The 23,436-nt window shown below is 24.1% G+C and overlaps 1 protein-coding gene across 2 annotated transcripts in view; it reads right to left on the reverse strand.

The window, feature by feature from the left end:
- Nucleotides 1-23,436, reverse strand: part of LOC109600793 (xaa-Pro dipeptidase) — an 88,201-nt gene that overhangs the window by 13,237 nt on the left and 51,528 nt on the right. For both annotated transcript variants that reach the window (XM_049970707.1, XM_049970708.1), the window contains exon 2: nucleotides 10,845-11,016. In XM_049970707.1, the coding sequence (XP_049826664.1) occupies nucleotides 10,845-11,016 (172 nt within the window). The remainder of the gene's footprint in view (nucleotides 1-10,844; nucleotides 11,017-23,436) is intronic.

Genomic DNA, 23,436 nt, shown 5'->3' on the forward strand with positions numbered 1-23,436 from the left:
TGTTTATTATATTTGCGAAAAAAAAAAAAACAATCATCTAGGCGCAAATTCGGTTTGCGTCGACGTCTTCGGCAGGAAGCTTCCGGAGGTGCTGACGCCACCTGTAAACCGCATTACAGGAGGACGTTTTCGAAAAACTTTTACTTCGTTTTTGAATGTTCGTTATACAAACAAATAACGAGGAACATTTGGCGTTGTAAACAAAAGAATTTCGCGTGGTTTCGCAACGTCGAAAGTACTTCTCGTACCGTTGCTGACGTATAAGGTGTGAATAAAAAACGACTCGTTTTAGATGTTGTATTTTTCGTTGGCTGGAATCTTCCTAGAATCGACGTAATTGGGGAAGCTGTAATGGACCGAGCAATTGTAACTGTAAACCGACAAATTGTGGCCACAATACAAATGTTTTATTGATCGCTTATTTACTATCTTAAGTGAAGGAATTGTACAGAATGATTCACATGTTAAATTACTACTTATTTAGGCCGTGTAATTAGTGAAAATGTTAAAATAAAATATAATTAGACTAAAAATACTTATTATCAAGTAATCAACTCAACAGTTAAAGCAATTAAATCATTAAATTTTCGGACATGTTCATGTTTAAACAATTTTTAATGGTTAACACATTTTTTATATTTTACTCTTCCAAAACAAGACAAGTTGATGTTAGTGGTGAAAGTTTCAAATCAATAAGACTTTAAAGGCTTTTGAAGTAATCAACATTTTCAATCTGATTTAGTTCAGTAATTTCAAATATCCTACAAAGTTTTACAATTTTTAACAGTTTCTTAAGGTCACTTATTTTAAGTAATAACTGTTTTTAGTATAGGAAGCTTTAAATAACTACATACAATTAATTTTTAAATGTACAAAACATAAACAATAATAAAGAAAAGTAATTAGTCATTGTTTAATAAGATACAGTTCAATAACTTCAAATACCTATTGGTTTTATTTAACCCACTAAATTTTAAAATTTACAATAAAGTATTAAGATTAAAATGGTGAATCATTTATTTCAAGTTCACTTTTCCCAAAAAGCTTTTATGGAAGAGCTGATTTTAATATAAGCTTCACAATCTATGAAACTTACTATTCTATTGAATCCAATTATCTCACCAAGATTTACCATTTTTAAAAGTTTCTTAATGTCAAAGGTGCTTCAAGACTGCGTTTCCAGTAAGTTTTTATGGAATGCTGATTTTAGGAGGAAGCTTCAAATAAACTACACAATCTTTGGAAATAAAATTGCTAATATATGTTATAATTAATTTAAGGAATAACAAACAACACAAAATATATTTATAAATTGGCTGTTTCAAACAACAATGAAAAAAAATATTTAGTAACTGTTCAATTTAATTTGGATTAGTAACTCTAAATGGCTTATGAATCAATTTAACTCAATGAGGTTAACAGTTTTTAACAGTTTCGTAAGGACAGTGAGTGAAATCACTTATTTCAAGACTGTCTTTTGGACAACTTTTTATAGAACAAAGAGTGATTTTAGCAAAAGGAAGCTTCAAATAAATAACACAATTTTGAAAATAGGATCATTAATGTACAGTTAATTATTCAATTAAACACAACATAAACAACATGGAATATATTCTATAAATTTGCAGTTCTAAGCAACAATAAAGAAAAATATTTAGTAACTGTTCAATTTAATTTGGATTAGTAACTCCAAATGGCTTATAAATCCATTTAACTTACCGAGTTTAACAAATTTTAACAGTTTCTTAAGGTTAGTTGAGTAAAATCATTTAGTTCAAGACTGTCTTTTCGATAACTTTTATGAAACAGCTGACTTTAGCAGAGGAAGCTTCAAATAAATAACACAATCTTCGAAAATAGAATTATTAATGTACAATTAATTATTGAATGGACCCAATATAAACTACTTGGAATGTACTCCACAAATTTGCAGTTCCAAACAACAATATAGAAAAATATTTAGTAACTGATTAATTTAATTTGGATTAGTAACTCCAAATGGCTTATGGATCCACTTAAATTACTAAGTTTAACACATTTTAACAGTTTCTTAAGGTTAGTTGAGTAAAATCATTTATTTCAAGACTGTCTTTTCGATAACTTTTATGAAACAACTGATTTTAGCAGAGGAAGCTTCAAATAAATAACACAATCTTTGAAAATAGAATTATTAATGTATAATTAATTATTGAATGGACCCAACATAAACTACATGGAATGTACTCTACAAATTTGCAGTTCCAAACAACAATATAGAAAAATATTTAGTAACTGATCAATTTTATTTGGATTAGTAACTCCAAATGGCTTATGGATCTATTTAAATTACTAAGTTTAACAAATTTTAACAGTTTCTTATGGTTAGTTGAGTGAAATCATTTATTTCAAGACTGTCTTTTCAATAACTTTTTATGGAACAACTGATTTTAACAGAGGAAGCTTCAAATAAATAACACAATCTTTAAAAATAGAATTATTAATGTACAATTAATTATTAAATGACTACAACATGAACAACATGGAATGTATTCTATAGATTTGCAGTTCCAAACAACAATATAGAAAAATATTTACTAACTGATCAATTTTATTTGGATTAGTAACTCCAAATGGCTTATGAATCCATTTAAATTACACATTTTAACAGTTTCTTAAAGTTATTTGAGTGAAATCGTCTATTTCAAGATTGCCTTTTCGATAACTTTTTGTGGAACAGCTGATTTTAGCAGAGGAAGCTTCAAATAAACAACTTTAAAAATAGAATTATTAATGTACAATTAATTATTACCCACCATAAACAAATTTGCAGTTCCAAACAACAATAATAAAAAATATTTAACCAAGTTTTTTATAGTCGAAATATTATAAAATCTTTTTGAACTGCCATTTTGGATATGTTTTAATTAAACACCTGATTTTAGCGGTGAAAGCTTCAAATATACAAAACAATCTCTATAAATAGGATCATTAATGTGCAAGTAATTATTAAACGAACACAACATAAACAACATGGAATGGTTCTATAAATATGCACTTCCAAACAACAATAAAAAAAAAACATTTAATCATTGTTTGCTAATAATAAAATTTTACAGTATGATTTTCCGCTGTAATTTACGAATATAAACAGTAAACAAACAATTAATACGTGAACATATTTAAAAATGTTGCTATCTTACTATTTAAAATACAATTACCGTAAATAAAATGGCCTGGGTTGGGTTGGTTCTGTTATATTTATAGATTTGTCGCTTTCACATTTAAATTTTTACTTTTACTTACAGTCATTAAAGAAAAATTTTTTTACTAATACCATATGTGAATCAACAATGATATAGATAGAATGACTCGTCGAATTTAAAGATAAATATGTGTTGATACTGGAACAAAAATAAATCTCCCATTGTTCAATTTTAATAACCATAAAACAAAGAAACTTTTGATTTCAAACTCAACAATGATAACGAGATGAATCGTTTTGTTTACCGTAAAAAAATGTGCCTTAAAATAAAGTCAATAACAAACAAACATTTAAATTAGGCCTGTTTGCCAACAGTTCAATTAAATTTTGATCAACACACATAATAAAACAATGTTTATCGTTTCCAGCCTCCTCATTCTCCAATCATCCCATTCCGGCATTTGTTCCACTTAAACATTTTTTTTCCTTTGATTCCCCAGCCCTATTATTATTGAGGCGATCATTGTGTGGCATTAAACACATTAGATAATAGGTATTCAGACAATATGACCTGGATTTATTGAACGTTCACAGCACAGACTTTTCCTTGAGCCATTACATTTAAAAATCATGGAGATAAGTTTAATAAATAAAAAAATTTTATAATTACAAATCAACCTTGATCAAATTTTTCGCCAAGGCTGTCTGTGTTATGAAACGATCAATTCACGAATAGACACAACCTTTTTTGCCAATTCCGATTCATTCAATTTTTAATCGTGAATCACACTCTGTAGGTTACGCGTTCAATCGCAAAATTCGAATGTTATCCCAAGAACAACAGTTCAGCGGAAAGCTGACTCATAAAAAAATCACATCTTTGTTGCTGGTGGTGATATCTGCATATTAACGATGTGTACTCAAACAAACAAAAATATCAGTTGCAGCTCCAGCTATAAATTAAAATAACGTTGTGGGTAATGCATATTTGTGGTGTTAGTAAACCAACGGTTTATTCGCAACCGTATTTTCCGAAGTATGGTTTTTCCAGAAAACGATTTGTTTGTCGGTTTGAGCGCCAGCTATTTTTATTGTGCTGATATTTATGTTCAATTCCTGTTAATTTTCGTAAACAAAAATTGCGACTAGTAGAAAGTACTGTTGTGCTTTCAAATTTAGACTAATTTACACGATTTTAAATTCATATAGAACATGGACTTTCTTTTTTGTGTGTTTTCTATCGCACTGCATTTAATTAGTTTTACATTTGTTTAAGTTGTCGATGAAATATCGTTTCCTTCTTACGGTGTTGGGGAGTTTTCTCAAAAAGTGGTCCAATTTGTACTTACGCTGTCCTTGTGTTTAATAAATGAAGACTTTCTACTATAATAATAATAATCATAACTCAATTTAAGATGATAAAAAACAAAACAAACATGGAACAATTTTACTTTTTTTAAGTACTGTTTTATACAATTTAGTAAAACATTACTAAAAACAAACATGTTTGTGAATAACAATCCGAATAATGTAGAATAAAATGAATATTTGTGTTTTAATTTTTCTGCACATTTATAAATACAACAATAATATTTACTTTGATGCGAAGCAAAACATTTTTATTTTAAGTTAAAAAATACATTAATAAATTTAATTTACTTTAAATAAATGCTCATAATAAAATATCTTTTTAAACACATTTAAATATGAATTTAAACATTTAAATTTGGAAATTATAATAAAAGTAATTCAAAGCAAATAAATATATTCACAAAATTGTTAATTAAATAAAAGTTTTACTTTTTTATCTACTTTTCCATTTAATTTAAAAAAAAAAATTTAGTAAAAACAAATATGTTTGTGAATAATAACTTCAATTACTTGAAATAAATTAATGAATTATTATTTATATTTTAATTTTACTACACTTTTATAAAGAAAATCTTTATTTTAATGCAGATTTTTATTTTTAATTATTTGAATGTTTGATTTTTAAAACATAATAAACGCAATTATTGAAATTATTTTATTTTTAATCTAAATTTTCATTTAATTTTAAATTTTAAAAACATATTGAGTAACAACTTTATTAATAACTTGAAATCAATGAATATTAATTTATTTTTTAATATTTCTACACATTTATAAATAAAAAACTATATTTATTTTAATGCAGAGTAATTGATTTTTATTTTTAGTAATAAAATACATAAATAAATTTATTGCTAAGTAAATTATTTGTAGAAAAAATGGAATTTTAGGAAATCCTTCGAATTTTTGTTTTAGTTATTTGAAAGTTTGATTTTTAAAATATAATAAAAGGAATTCTAAATAATAATTAATTTTAAATATTAAAAAAACAGATAAATTTGTGAATAACAACTTCACTAACTTAAAATAAATAAATGAATATTTATTTATATTCAAAATAATTAAATGAATATTTTTTGTATAAAATTCTTAATAAAATAAGCTTAGAATAATTTTACTTCTTTATCTAAAGTTCTAAAGTTATATTTTTTAGTGTAGGACAACAGATTTATATTTTTAACAATAATATACATAAACAAATTTATTAAATTTATTGCTAGGGAAATTATTTGTTGTAAAAATGGTGTTTAAGGAAATCCTTATAAATTAAATATTTTCTTTTATTTTTTGCTTTATTTACTTAAATACTCGACACTTAAAATGTTGTGTAATAACAGTAATTCAAAATAAATAAATAAATATTTGTACAAAATTCTTAATAAAACAAACAAGGAAGTATTTTAATCTTTCCAGCACATTCAAATTAACAAAACATTAGTAAAAACAAACATATTTGTGTATAACACACTCAATAATTTAAAATAAATATACGAATTTTTATCTTTCAATTTTTCAGCATTTCTGTAAATGCAAAGTTACATTTTTTTAACGTAGGTCAACAGATTTTTATTTTTAGCAATAATATTCATAAGCAAATTATTTGTTGGAAAAATGCAGTTTAAGGAAATAATATTTCTTTTTTATTTTTTGCATTTAAAATATAATAACAGTAATTCTGAATAAATAAACGAATATTTCTTATACAAAATTCTTTATAAACAATTTTAAATATAAATATTTAGGAATTTCGATTTATAAAAAGAGGAATTAAGTAAATTAAACATGTTTTAATTTGTCTACAATTTTATTAATACAACACTTTTATTTTTAGTAATAGACAGATTTATTGGTGCAAGGATTTTCTGTGGAGAAAATAAAACTTAAGTAAGTCCTTAAAATAAAATGTTTATATATTTTTACATTGCTTGCTACGAAACTTTATTTATTTTAATGTGGGCACCTATTTTTTATTTTTAGAAATAGGATATACAACTAGGAAGATTTTTTCTAGAAAAAATCTTTAAAATAAAATGTGTGTTTATTTTTTGTTTTATTTATTTTAATACTTGACATCTAAGATAAAATCAATATTTTTTATACAAAATATTTACGAAAACAAACTATTTTACTATTCCAAGCACAGTTCCATTCAACTTAACAAAACATTAATAAAAAACAAATATGTTTATGAACAACAACCTCAATAAATATATATGTGCAACTTCGGAAAAAATTTGCGACATCGTCAATATTTTTATTTTTCGAGATCAACGACACTGAAAAACCGGACTAATGTTACACTTATAACAATTGTACGACAGTTGAGGTGTATTGTGACAAATCGTGGCGGAATTCGCAGGTTTTGAGTTTCATTGCAAATATAAACAGGATGTTTGGCAGGAAGATAGCCCGCAAATTTGTCAAGCTATTAAAAGAAAGTATTTAATAACACATAACATTTATATCAACATGTCGACGTGATGTATTGAGGAAGAATATTAAAATAGTTGATATAAAACTAATAATAATAAAAAAAATTCATGGTCAAAAATCAAATGAATTTAAATTTATGTGTAAAAATATCCAACTGTCCCGTTATAAATAATAAAAAACCTAGAGCATTATCTGGCAATTTTCCACTGCAGAATTAACGACAGTTTTATTTTGGTTTGTCGCATTTATATAAAAAAATCGGTTCGGTTGTACTTTTAAAAATACGTGTTAAGGTTACACAATCTTCCACTTTTAGATTTGACAAAAAAAAAATGCATAGTGTCATAAATATTGTCAGAAATTTAAGAAACCACTTTGATTCGTTTTGATTGATTTGAAAGTACTTTTTGAGCCAAAAACTAGTAGTAAAACAAGTGTCCACACCAATGTTGCTAGACAACCAGATTAAGGTCAAAATCCTTTAGAAAACAAACAAATATGTCCCATTAATGTGCGTCAAAATTTTTTAAAGGTCACGTATAATTTAATACACTTAAATCGTTAATGGTTGCCACTTTGAATAGTATCGGAATAATTTAATAATCACTGTTTTAAAACGCCAGAACATTCGGTAAACAAATACGGTTGTGTGTTGACACTACTGGTTGTGTAACGTTCAGAAAAACGTGATTATCGAAAATTTTATCTATTAATCTGTCAGAATTTTACAAATATTTGATCTAGTTCAGTGGCAAATCATAACGTGTGTAAATTTTTAAATTTATGTAACGTATAAGTCAATACACTTGTTACACGTAAATTTTATGACCCCTTTAAAAATTTTGCCAAACCATTTGAACGTAAAGCATTCAAACATTGAATTATTTAGATATTTTTATTTATATTTTTCTGTTACTCAATCAGTCCCAACTTGTGACTTACTTTGAATTTATTTTTACTTCTAGTCATAAAATAAATTTATTGCAAGGACGTTTGTCTGTAGAAAAAATACAATATAAGTACTCCTTATAATAAAATTTTGTTAATAATAATAATGTTCATAAAAAATTTGAAATACAATTATGATAAAATAAACAAATTTATTTCACACATTATTAATTTTATTTATTATTTTTTATTATATTTTAATTTTTTATAATTTTCTAAATGAAAAGCAATTTTTTTAATTTTAGTAAATTTATTATTATACTATAATGAGACTTAAAACATAATAATGGTAATTCAGAATATGATTTAAAAACTATAATAAATAAATTTAAATTTCTAAAAATTTCGATTTATAGTAAAAAAATGATTTAAAACCAGTTTTAATTTTTAGATGGAATTTAATTAATACAACACATTATTTTTATATGGAACAACAATTTTTTATTTTTAGCAATAAAACACACAAATTTATTGATAGGAAGATTTTTTGTAGAAAAAATAAAACTTAATTAAATCTTAAAATGAAATGTATTTTTATTTTTTGTTTTAACAATTGACATTAAAAATATAATAAGTGTAATTTAGAATAAATAAATATTTTTATATAAAATTCTAAAAACGATATTTTATTAAAAATTTTAATAATAAAATAAGATTTATTCTTCGGAACTTATGATTTAAGTAAATTCACAAATTAACACATTAATTTTTCTATAATTTTATTAATGCAACACGTTTATCGTTAGTAATGTAATAAATGTTCTAGGAAAGTTTTACGTAAAAAAATAACACTTATGTTAAGTAAATCCTTGAAATAAAATGTGTTTTTATTTTATGTTTTCTTTCAATAATTAATATTTAAGATATAATAAGAGTAATTCAGTATAAATAAGTAAATATTTGGGTACAAAATTCTTGATGTTATTTTAAATAAAAACTTTAAAAATAATTAGAATAAAATAAGTAAATTTATTTCTAGGAATTTCAGTTTATAGAAAAAAAGAATGATTCAATAAAATTTACAAAATAAAACATTAATTTTTCAGCAGTGTTTTAATAATGAAGTATATAAATTTTTGAACAGAATGTGGAGAAAATAAAGCTTTGTAACTACCTAAAATGAACTATTTCTATTGTTTGGTTTATTAATTTTAATAATGAAATACACACACTAGAAAGATTTTCTGTGTGGAAAATAAAACAGTAAATGAAAGTGTAAAGTAATACAATAAATTCTTAAAATTAACTGTCAGAATAAATAAATGAATATTTTTTATAAAAAATTCTTTTTATATAATTTAATTTAAAATTTATAAATAAATTTAATCTTAGTAATTTCGATTTATAAAAATAAAATGATATAAATTAATTCATAAATTAAAATATGTTTTATTTTATCTGCAAATTTATGATTATTATTATTATTATTATTATTATTATTATTATTATTATTATTATTATTATTATTTTTAAAATACAGAAAATAAATATGTGCTTTTATTTTTTACTTTATTTTATAATTTTATAATTTTTTGTACAAACTTCTTCTAAAAAAACTGAAATTTAATAAATAAAATAAAATAAATAAATTTATACTTAATAGTAATTTCAATTTATAGAAAATAAATTATTATTATTAATAATTTTATTTTTAATATACAGAAAATAAATTCTTAAAATGTGGTTTTATTTTTTGTTTTATTTGTTTTAACATTAGACATTTATAACAATACTAATTTTAAAATAAATAAAGGAATATTTTTTATAGAAAATTTTTCTTAATGATTTCTTAAAAAAATAAAATTTAATTACAATAAAATAAATAAATCTTAGTAATTTCGATTTATGGAAAATGAAAACATATAAATTAATTCATAAATTAAAATATGTTTTAATTTATCTGTAATTTTATGAATTATTTTTATTATTAATAATAATAATTTTATTTTTAATATACACAAAATAAATTCTTAAAATGTGTTTTTATTTTTTGCTTTATTTATTTTAAAACCAGACATGTAAGCTATATTATAATAGTAATTTTAAAATAAATAAACAAATAAAAAATATTTCTTACAAAATTGAATTTTAATTTAGATTTATAAAAAATAAAATTATCTAAATTAAAACACGTTTTAATATTTCTGCAAGTTTATAAATACAATACTTTATTGTGGGTGTGAGTGGGACAATCATTTTTTATTTTTAGTAATAGAATATACAAATTTATTACTAGGAAGATTTCAAAACTAAAATGTATTTTTATATTTGTTTTGTTTATTTTAGCAATTTATTACTACAAAAATTATGTCTATAGTATATATAATTAAAAGTTTTTTTATTTATTTTAATACTTGACATTTAGAGATATAATAATAATAATAAGAAGAATAGATAAACATAAATTATTCTCAGAAATTTCATTTATGTAGAAAAGAAAACAATTTAAGTAAATTCCATTTAATTTTTCTGTAATAAATAATGTTTTGTATTCGTAAAACAAAACAATATTTACTTTAATGTGGGACACCAAACTGATGTTATTTTTAAATTTTTAGATAACTAAGTGGATATAAATACACAGATTAAAAGTTTAATTTTAAAATTACATTTGCACTCCATAAAAATAAAAGATTAAACTAATTTTAGTTCTGTTAACTCACGAAACATTTTGAAATATTTGTTACAAGGCAAGTAAATAAAAAATATTTACGTTGTTTCCAGAAAATTATCATTAATATAATCCCGCAATCATTGTTCCTCCGTTTTATCTTAAAATTAATTCTCACCGAGCTCTCCAAGCTGACAACAATGAACTGCATAATTATGTGATTGTTTCGTTTGTAGCAAAGTCTTTTTAATTTTTGGAAAATTTTAGAGAGAAATAAAAAGATTTTTTGCACGAACAAACCTGTCTAAAAATGTAGGTGGTGTCGGTGTCGTAGAATGGAATTTCGCTGCCGCCTTGCAGGAAAACAATTCCATTCGGAGCTTTGGTCTTCAAATCTTCCACCAGACGATTCCTGTTAATTCTGAACAGCTCCGGCTTAATTTCCAACGTTCCCGGTCCCATGGCCAATTTACTGCAACGAAAAAATTTAATATTTACATTTCGTCCGACTGTTTTCCTTTCAATTAACATGTTTGCCTTTAAGTTTATACGTTCCCGAAACTATTTGAATGTGTAATTATCGAATTCTACGTAAGGCACACTCATTACAACAATAATCGCACAAACAAAAACAAATTTGTTACGTGGCAACGACAAAGCGTATCATTTCAATTAGTCAATTCCTTCGGGTTTGTTATTGTTTATAAATTTCCCAATTCGTCACAGACATTCTTCGTCGCGACTTTCGTACCGTGAATTCCATCCAATGCTGTTCGCATGCTCAACAAACTACCGTTAGGTTTTCAAGTATGCATTTGAATCATGCGTTTCCGTCACGCCGACACGAACCGTCGAGATGATTCAACGAAATTTGTAAACAAACGCCTTTTTTAAAATAGGATACGACATCCTAACGTTCATTTTTTTCTTTTTTTACTAAATTAGTAAAAACTGTTGAGTCACCGACTTCCGTCATCTCGTATTATGGCGGCGTTCTCGATCCGCACCGTACATTTGCATGATTCCTTGGTTTATGTGGGTATTTTAGAAATCTCGCTGTGATCTTGACGTGCATTATGTAATGGGTGATTGTGAGGCGAATTGTACCAGGAATAAATGTTGGTAAACGATCTCAAAAGTTTTATGGAAACGTTTCGATGCAATCACTTTCTTTTAACGGTCGTTTTGGGATCAGCCAGTCTGAGCGTTTAGTTAGAATTGCTTATTTCCCCAATTCGTTTTGATCACACAACTAAATACATGATCTTTCTCGGTTTTAAATTCAGTAGGAATAAGTATAATGTAAATTTAACTTAAATAAAAATCAAAATTGAACGTGTAATAATCAACATGTGTCGAGAAAGTCTCGTTCAATTCTACAGACTTTTAAATATATTCTGATCAATATATAGTACATAGATATACCGTTATACAAAAATATCTGCATCTGAAAAATCACAGTTCCTTTGTGTAGAAGCTTTTAAATGTTTCACTTCAAACGTTTCAAACTCCTGAAAATCGACAAAGGAATTGATGACATTTTTTCTTCTAATGTTTTTACGTTTTAATAAGGATATTGAGTAAAACAAATTAACAATTAGAAAATAAAACAGGATATGAAAACTAATTCCTATCAAAAAGTTTTTTATAGTAATAGTTACACCAGAAATTTTTATCGTCAGTTTTCATGACATTTGAACACATTTTTTTATATTCCCAAAACCCTTCATTTTAAATTTAAAAACAATAATAATGAAAATATAATTATAACTGTAATATACATAATAGTATTATGCTTTTAACAAAATAATCTATCAATCATAAAAAGCTGAACCTAAAAATATATAATTCTATGGAAATTATTAAACTAAACTTTATATTTAGAATACATGTAACAAATGAAGTAATTATGTCAAGAATTTATTGTTCCATATAACTAATAATCAATAATTTTTAAGGTGTTTCATATAAAAATTTCATTGAAGACATTGTTGTTGTAAAATTAGGGTTCATTTCTATATTAGTATTATTTTATCAATTTTTTGTGCTCAATTTTTTTCATTTCAAATTTAATAATAATAGTAATAATGAAGATTTAATTTATAACTCTTATATTTGCATCTATATAAAACTGAGCCTAAAAAATACGATATAATCTTGTGGGAGATTATTATTAATCTGGATTTTCTAATAATTAATAATAATAATAATTTATAATCTCTAAATATTCCAGTGTCGATATTATATCAAATAAACTGAGATCTAAAATTAAAATATGATATGATATAAATTTGTGTTAATTTAATTTTATTTTATTTAATATAAACCAATTAATTAAATTAGAGCAACAAAATAATTGTTTCAAAGCATTTTTTCATTCGAGAGTAATAGATATTACTCGTAATTTTTATTGTTAGTTGTTCATCAAAACATAAACATTCAACGATGAGAATTAATAATATTTAAATAATTTTTTTATGCTTCAAATTCTTCCTTTTAAATTTAATAATAATAGTAATGAAGATATACTATAATTATAACTGTAATACACATAAATGCTTTAAAAAACAATATAACTTGAACTCTATATAATAAAAAATAAATAATAATCATATATAAATTTCAAGGTATCTATCTGGTGCAAAAATTCCGATGAGGATATTGAATCAAACACGTCTAAAATTAAAATATGATGTAAAAATTTGTGTTCATTTAATTTTACTTTGTAGTAACATAAACGAATCAAAATAAAAAAAAAAATGTATATATATCTAAATATAATGTAAACATATTATCCTGTTATATAATAAAAAATAACCACACCAATTTTAAGGTGCAAAAATTCCAATAAGGATATTGAGCCAAACAAACTGATGTGTAAAATTAAAATATGATGTAAAAATGTGTTTATTTAATTATGTTTTGTTGTAACATAAGCGAATTAAAATATAAAAATAAACTAAAATAATATATTAATTTTTATCAAAGCATCTTTTTATTTGAGAGTAATTGTTTGTCAAAACTTCAACATTCAACGATGGGAATTATTGACATTTGAATCAATTTTTTGTGTCCAACATTTTAAACTTAATCATAATAATAATGAAGATATAATTATGCTTATAATAAATAAAATAAACAGTCAACCATATAAAACTAAAAAATATAATAGAGATTTTTATACTGAATTTTTTAATCAAAGTACATATAATAAATGAAATAATAATGACAATAAATTATCCTGTTATATAATAAAAACTTAACCATCAATCACGTAAAAGTTTGGTGTTTGGTGCAAAAATTCCGATGGGGATATTGAGTCAAACAAACTGACGTCTAAAATTAAAATATGATGTAGAAATGTGTGTTCATTTAATTTTATTTTGTTGTAACATAAACGAATTAAAATAAAAAATAAAGCAGAGCAGTAAATAAATTTATCTCAAGGCGTTTTTTCATTTGAGAGTAATATTTATTACCCATAATGTTTGTCAGTTCAGTTGTGCTCAAAATTCTCCATTTTAAATTTAATAATAATAATAATAATGAAGATATTATTATAATAAACATAACAAACTAAAAACCATATAAAGCTGAGTCTAAAAAATACAATACAATTACATATATACAATATAATAAAAAATAACCATTAATCACATAAAAGTTTTAAGGTATTTGGTGCAAAAATTCCAATGAGGATATTGAGCCAAACAAACTAACGTCTAAAATTAAAATATGATGTAAAAATTTGTGTTCACGTAATTTTATTTTGTTGTAACATAAACGAATTATTATTATATATATTAATTTTAAAAAAGGCATCTTTTCATTTGAGAGTAATTGTTATTATTCATAATGTTTGTCGTCAACTGTTAGTCGACATTCAACGATGGGATTTAGTGACATTTCAGTCAATTGTTTGTACACAATTTTTTTTAAATTTAATAAAGGTAATACTCATGAAAATATAATTATAACAGAAACTTATATAAAATTATTAGACTTGTTAGACGAAACTAATAAACTATAGGTGTGTCTGTGACTCAAATTATATGTAACAAATGAAATAATGGTGTCAAATATGTACTGAAAAATCACTTTATTATATATATTATATTTTTAAATCTAACAAATAATGTTTTATGATTCAAACAAAATGTGGGCAAAAATTAAAAGATGACGCAAAAGTGACTAGTCATTTAATTTTATTTTGTTATAAAAATAGCACAACAAATTAATTTTTAGCAAGGTGATTTTCATATCAAAATAATAGGTATTATTTACAACTTTCATGATGGTTTTTTAGTCAAAACATTAAAATCCAACTGGGGGAGGAAATTAATTATATTTGAGTAGATTTATTTTTCGATTAGTTGATACATTTGTGTTTTTGTTTTTCAACTGATCTCGTTATTTGTTTCGAATGTTATAAAAGCTTTTAAATAATTTCCAGTGAATAATTCAGTTGTAATTGATCATCGTCCGATACAAATTTAACGAATTAATTTACAACTAAATGAAACGGTTTGTGAATGATGATTTTTATTCGTTTTGCGAACACAGATAAAACACTACAAGTTAATGAAACTATTTTACATTGCGTAAACATTTATTATCAAAATACAACATTATACCCTGAGATAGCAACATTGCAATGATGAAACAACCAGATAGAATACAATGTTATTTAAAAGTGATTTGCGAGGGCAAAATGTTCTAATCTCTTTAAATTTATTAAATATTTACATTAACAATTTTGGCGGAACAAAAATAACAGAAAAAATAAACATGAAATTACGTGCAAAGATGAATGTAAGAAGCCATACGTGTTCCACCACTTTTATACTCACACGGTCATAAAATCCATTCGGTTACGTTCAAGAAATAATAATTTTTCTTTCCCGGCAATATATTTATATTGAGTCATATTGTTTATTAAAAGAAGCGACATTACCATGGAAGTAAGTTTTCCGCGTACATTACGAAATAAAACGTATGAGCAATAAAATACTGGATGCTTCGTGTCTTTGTGAAGGTAAATATTTGATTTCTTGTATTATATTATGCCGGTGTGATTCTTGGAATGCAATAGAATCTCATTTCTTTCAGTCATATGAAAGGTCGGGGAAATTTATAAATTGTTATGCTGGAAAATTTTATTTACAAGTGTCATAAACTGAAAACGAATCAAATACAAAACACAACAGCGTTAGAAAAATGTAGAAAAACAACCGGAATTCAATCACAATTTAACTTTAGTTTAGTTTAAAATACTTTTTGATTTACTAATTGACAGAGGCAAAAAATTGTGTCATTAAAACTTTTGTCATTATTTTTAAATGGATTTTAGTTAAGTGTTAATTAAACTTCTGTCATTTATTATTTATTAACATTTTGAACAACCTCCTACTTTTCCTGTTATTTATTTTAAATTAAGATTTAACAACAAATCCTCATATTTACATAAAAAACTAAATTTAATGGGTTTTATTTAATAATTTTCTACACGTAGTTATTTATTTTAGTCAACGTCAACAATCACAACACAATTTCAATAACAGAATTGTGTAAATATATTACTATACTAAGTATTTATTTGTTGTTAAACTAAAGTTCAAAGGAATTATTTTTATTTAAAATTTTCCAGTAAAAATGGAATCACAAGGAAACATTATAATTCGACGAAGAGATTTAATCATATTGGAAATAGTATAATTTCTAGTTTAAATTTGCAACTACTTAATATTTCTTGGAATAAATTAATCACATAAATATTTTTTGTATTACTAAATTTTAACACTAATAAAATAAATTTCTTTTGTTTTCTTCTCAAAGTTTTATTATTTAATATTGCTTAAAATAAAGGAATAAAATAATTTTATGTTTGAAGGTTTTTATTTAAATATTTCAATAAGAACTTGGAATTGTCTAAACCAACAGCAGAAATTAAAAAATAGTAGAATAATTTAGTTTAGAGTTCTTTTGTAATTATTTTATTGACCATATTAATAAAATAAATTTATTTCGTTCTCTTCTGAAAGTTTTATTATTTAATGTTTCTTAAAATAAAGGAATAACATAAATGTTGTATGTTTGAAGGATTCTTATAAAAATATTGAAAAACGATGAAAAGAATTAATGTTTTTCTTCCAAAAGTTTTATTATTTATTTTCTTAAAATAAAAGAATAACAAATATTTTATGTTCCAAATTCTTATTTTAAATTTTTATAAGATACTGAAATTGTCTGAACCAACAGTAGAAATTAAAAGGTGAAGAATAATTTTGAGTTCTTATATATTTATTTTGTTGTCACGTTAATAAAATAAATTTATATTGTTTTCTTCTATATTTTTTAAAATAAAGGAATACTTGAACCATCAGTAAAAATTTAAAAGTGACTAATATTTTATTCTTTTATTTTAATTTTGTTGTCATGTTAATAAAATAAATTTATTTTGTGCATGATTTTCTTATTTTAGTGTTTGTTCTTAATCTGTGGTCAAAAATATTGAAATTCAATGAAAAGATTAATGGTATTGGAATCAATGTTTTTCTTCTCAAAGTTTTATTGTTTACGTTTCTTAAAATAAAGTAATAACATAAAATTTTATGTATGAAGATTTTTTATGTAAAATTCCAGTTACTTGACCTATCAGCAAAAATTTAAAGATTTAGAATAGTGTACAGTTCATTTATTTTAATTTTGTTGCTACATTAATGGAATAAATTTATTTTATTTATTTTTCTTATTTTAATATTTGTTCTTAATCTGCAGTAAAAAATATTGAAATTCAATGAATCTATATAAGTTTTATTATTTAACGTTTCTTAAAATAAAGGAATAACATAAATATTTTATGTATAAAGATTTTTTATGTAAAATTCCAGGAAGAATTTAGAGTTCTTTTATTTTAATTTTGTTGCCACATTAATAAAATAAATTTATTTCGTGCATGATTTTCTTATTTCAGTGTTCTTAATTTGTAGTCAAAATATTAAAATTCAATAAAGAGATTAATGGTATTAGAAACAATGTTTTCTTCTTAAAGTTTTGTTATTTAACATTTCTTAAAATAAAGGAATAACAAAATATTATGTATGAAGGTTTTTTATGTAAAATTACAGAAAAAAATTGGAGTTACCTGATCTATTAGCAAAAATTTAAAGATATAGAATAATGTAGTCCTTTGATTTTAATTTTGTTGCCACCTTAATAAAATAAAATTATTTTGTGTTTTATTATTTAAAATTTCTTAAAATAAAGGAATAACATAAAATTTTATGTATGAATGTTTCTTATGTAAAATTCCAGTAAAAAATTGGAGTTACTTGATCTATCAATAAAAATTTAAATATGTAAAACAATTTACAGTTCTTTTATTTTAATTTTGTTGTCACGTTAATAAAATAAATTTATTTTGTGCATGATTTTATTATTTTAGTGTTTGTTCTTAATCTGTAGTCAAAAATATTGAAATTCAATGAAGAAATTAATGGTACTGGATTTAATATTTTTCTTCTTAAAGTTATATTATTTAACGTTTCTTAAAATAAAGAAAAAACAAATATTTTATGTATGAAGGGTTTTTTACGTAAAATTCCAGTAAGAATTTGGAGCTACTTAATATATCAGCAAAAATTAGATTGTTTTGTAGAAACATGTTCATGATTTTTTTATTTCAGTGTTTCAGTGTCCTTAATCTGTAGTCAAAAGATTAATGATATTTGAATCAATATGCTTTTCTCTTTGTTGCCTTCTCTGGTTTATATTTGAAGGTTTTTTGTGTAAGATTTCAGCAAGAACTTGGTGGAACAGCAGAAATGAAAAGAGGAAGTGAAAATAAATCCATATTTTCCCATTTCAAAATAACTCATTACCCTGCAGTTTTTAGTCAAAACATTAATTAATATTTGAAGAAAAAAAAAATGAATGACATTCAAATAAACATATTTTGCTGATGTTTTTGTTATTTAATATCCTTCCAAATTAAATAATAACAAATCAAAACTGAATAAGCCCGATTTCATTTATGAATTTTCTGGACTCAACAATTTGTTTCGACCAACGGTCACGGGTCACAAAACAAATGCAATAACAAAACGGTGTTTATGTACTATGTGTCTATTTGTTGCAAAACTACAGTTCAAAGGAATAATTTCCACCGTGTTGACAAAATCGGCAAAATTACCGTAAACCATTGCATTGCAGCACAAACATGAAACACCCACGAGATGGATGCAAGTGCGCTTTTGCGTAAACAGTGCATATGCATAAATGTGCAATTTTTACGTTCATTCACGAGTTCATTTACAAGAGACGGTGTGCATTTTGCCATGGCTCAACATGGCGGATGCGAACTGGAAAAGTTCACTGCAGTTTCACACCGTCCGGCATAAACGGCACAAAACGTTTGAACGTCATTTTGATGGACGTTTTGCACGGGTGCCAATTCATCTATTTTTACAAGTCTTATATAACCGGGGAATATTCAAATTAATCGTGCGACAATATGGTGTTACAGCGGCGAATAAAATTGACGTAGCTAATTAAGCACGGTCCAGAAAGTTGCGCAACAACAGGAATGGAAGTCTTGAATTTAAATGCCGGAATTATTCTATATTATTCATACGGATTGAAATGTGTTGGTGCGCATTAAAAATAGCACGGACACGCGCCCAACCGCCGAAAATTGCTACAAACTAGAAAAGGCTATTGACATCCAAGATTTTTACCATGGTCACTCGACAACAATAACTTTGTTCCTTGTCTAGCGCGAATAATTCAATCAGGAAGTTATTACGCTTTTTTCCACTTGCTGCCCGACGCAGCCGATCGATTCCAAAACCAATACGATCCTTTCAAATATAAACAAACTAATTAATAACTAATTCGTTTTATTTTGAATGCACGAAAACTTTCATATTTTATTTATTTTATTATATTCTTTAGGAATTATAGTTAACTAAAATTAAAATATTATAATAGAATTATATTTTTGATGTTTGTAGTGTTAATTTAATGCAAACAAATTTTGAAACTTGACACAAGAATTAATGATAATATAATCAGATTATTTGTCAATGTTAGACACGCGTTCTAAGTTTTAAATATTTGGTTTAAAAAAATCTAATGAGGGTATTTAGTCATACAAATTGACGTCAAAAATTAGTGTTAATGCAAAAATTAGTTAATTTAATTACATTTACTTGTAATATTAATAAAAATTATTTATTTATCAAGGTTGTTGTCATTTGAAAATATTAGTTATTACCAGCAATTTTTTAACGTTTTTGTTGTAACCTTAATAACATAATTTTTTTCTCTTTCAAATCAAAACCTTAAAATATAAATATGTGAATATTTTAATAAATATTAAATAACGAATATTTGGGCAGGAAAATATATTATTAATTCTCTTAGTGGAATTTGAATGTTTTGACTAAAGACCAAGGACAAAAATTTCAGTTAATAACTATTTCTTTGAAGTAAGAAAACATGGATCAAATACAAAATATTTATGTGGTTATTTTAAGAATTATTAAATAACAATAATTTTGAGGAGGAACGTATATTAAATTTCTTAGTTGAATTTCTTTGTTTTGACTAAAGACGAAAAATTTCAGATAATAAATATTCCTTTCAAATAAGAAAACCTTGATCAAATACAAAATATTTATGTGATTATTTGAAGAAATATTAAATAACGAAAATTTTGAGCTGTATATTAATTGTCTTAGTTCAATTTCAATGTTTTGACTAAAGACAAGGACAAAAATCTAAGATAATAAATATTCCTTTGAAATAAGAAAACATGGATCAAATACAAAATATTTATGTGATTATTTTGAGAAATATTGAATAACAATAGTTTTGAGCAGGAAAGTATATTAATTCCATTAGTCAAATTTGAGTGTTTTGATGGAAGACAAAGGACAAAAATCTCATATAATAACTATTTCTTTAAAATGAGGAAACATGGACCAAATACAAAATATTTATGTGATTATTTTAAGAAATATTAAATAACAATAGTTTTGAGCAGGAAAGTATATTTATTAATTCTCTTAATCAAATTTGAGTGCTTTGACCAAGACCAAGAACAAAAATCTCAGATAATAACTATTCCTTTAAAATAAGAAAACAGGGATCAAATAGAAAATATGTATATGACTATTTTAAGAAATATTAAATAACAATATTATTTGTGTGTTTTGACTGAAGACAAAGGACAAAAATCTCATATAATAACTATTTCTTTAAAATGAGAAAACATGGACCAAATACAAAATATTTATGTGATTATTTTAAGAAAATTAAAAAATAAAATTTTTTAGCAGGAAAGTATATTAATTTTCTTAATAAAATTTGAGTGCTTTGACCAAATACCAAGAACAAAAATCTCAGATATTAACTATTCCTTTAAAATAAGAAAACAGGAATCAAATAGAAAATATGTATGTGACTACTTTAAGAAATATTAAATAACAATAGTTTTGAGCAGGAAAGTATATTAATTCTCTTAGTCAAATTTGTGTGTTTTGACTGAAGACAAGGGACAAAAATCTCATATAATAACTATTTCTTTAAAATGAGAAAACATGGACCAAATACAAAATATTTATGTGATTATTTTAAGAAAATTAAAAATTAAAATTTTTTAGCAGGAAAGTATATTAATTTTCTTAATCAAATTTGAGTGCTTTGACCAAAGACCAAGAACAAAAATCTCAGATATTAACTATTCCTTTAAAATAAGAAAACAGGGATCAAATAGAAAATATATATGTGACTACTTTAAGAAATATTAAATAACAATAGTTTTGAGCAGGAAAGTATATTAATACTCTTAGTCAAATTTGAGTGTTTTGACTGAAGACAAAGGACAAAAATTTCATATAGTAACTGTTTCTTTAAAATAAGAAAACATGGACCAAATACAAAATATTTATGTGATTATTTTAAGAAAATTAAATAAAATTTTTTAGCAGGAAAGTATATTAATTTTCTTAATCAAATTTGAGTACTTTGACCAAAGACTAACAACAAAAATCTCAGATAATAACAATTCCTTTAAAATAAGAAAACAGGGATCAACTAGAACTATTTTAAGGAATATTAAACAACAAAAGTTTTGAGCAGGAAAGTATATTAATTCCCTTAGTCAAATTTGAGTGTTTTGACTGAAGACAAAGGACAAAAATTTCATATAGTAACTGTTTCTTTAAAATAAGAAAACATGGATCAAATACAAAATATTTATGTGATTATTATAAGAAAATCAAAGAACAAAAATTTTTACCAGGAAAGTATATTAATTTTCTTAGTCAAATTTGAGTCCGTTAACCAAAGATCAAGAATAAAAATCTCAAATAATAACTATTCTTTTAAAATAAGAAAACATGCATCACATATAAAAATTTTGAACAGGAAATTATATTAATTTTCTCAGATGAATTTGAATGTTTTGACTATATACCAAGGACAACAATCACAGTAATAACCATTCCTTTGAAATAAGAAAACATGTGTCAATTACAAAATATATGTTATTACATTAACAAATATTAAATAACAAAATTGAGCAGAAAAGTAGATTAATTTTCTTAGTGAATTTGAATGTTTTGATTAAAGACAAGGACAAAAATCTCAGATAATAACTATTTCTTTGAACTGAGTAAACATTTTGTTGTTAGTTTAGGTAACTCCAGGTCATTATTGGAATTTTTAAACAAAAATATAACAAGCATGGTCAATATAAATTTATTTTATTAATGTTGTAGCAAAAGATAAATGTAACAACCCTTTAACTACTACAAATTTTACTTTATCTTTTAATTTTTATTGTTAATTCAGGTCATTCCAGGTCCATATTGGAATTTTTAAATAAAAAACGTAGAAACAAATAACAAATATTTATGTGATTATTATATAAAATTATAAATAATATAAATAATAAACCTCTTCATCGAATTTCAATGTTTTATTGAATTAAAAACTAAAAACAAAAATAATAGGTAATAATTATTACTGTGAAACGAGGAAAACGTGGATAAAATAAATTTATTTTACTAATGTTGCCTCGTGTGAAATGGTTAAATAGTTAATTTATTAACATAACATTAATATTATAATAGTATTGTTTGTGGCTACACATAATTATGGCACTACTTAAAAATTTACATCACGTGAACTAAGAACAAACAAAATAATTTAAAAATTATTAGAAAATAATATAATAATAAAGTGACTTTTACACTGATCAACACTTCACGTCAACATTAATGGAAGTAAATAAAATTAAAATTAGGTTCATTGCCAAAATTTTCATAATATTTATGTTTTCGGAAAGTTTTCGAAGACGCTGAATTTGCGATTGTCCTATCAAAGAGTCATCGTGTATATAGACTGCGTACGTTATTCTTGTACAAATCTTTTTTCATCCCATCAAATTGCTTATTCGTTTCACTATTTGTCCATGATAAGACCCATTATATTATCTAGAGAGAAAACCGAGCCCTAATCTGACAAAACATTCGTGTGAAATAAACATACGGCGTCCTTGACACATGGCGATGCGAAATCAAAATAAAGTACGTTTACATTAGTTTTTTCATATCCGAGATTGATTAAATGCGTCGTGGAAATATTTACGTAACGCGGTCGAAAAACTGCATACGATTATGTGAACAATTAGCGTCGCATTTAACGGACGCGGTGCCGTTAAAATGTTAAACAAATCTCGCGAAAATTTGCGTCGTTTAGCACGTGTGGTTCGCCGCAACCAATGTCATGTTTTCGCGATTGAAATCTAATTCCATAAATACAACCCAAAATAATGTAGTTTGTACAATGTTTACGCGACTAGTTACGCTCCTACTCACATTCTGAC

The sequence above is a fragment of the Aethina tumida genome, chromosome 1 (assembly GCF_024364675.1).
Source record: "Aethina tumida isolate Nest 87 chromosome 1, icAetTumi1.1, whole genome shotgun sequence".
In the NCBI taxonomy this organism is placed as follows: domain Eukaryota; kingdom Metazoa; phylum Arthropoda; class Insecta; order Coleoptera; family Nitidulidae; genus Aethina; species Aethina tumida.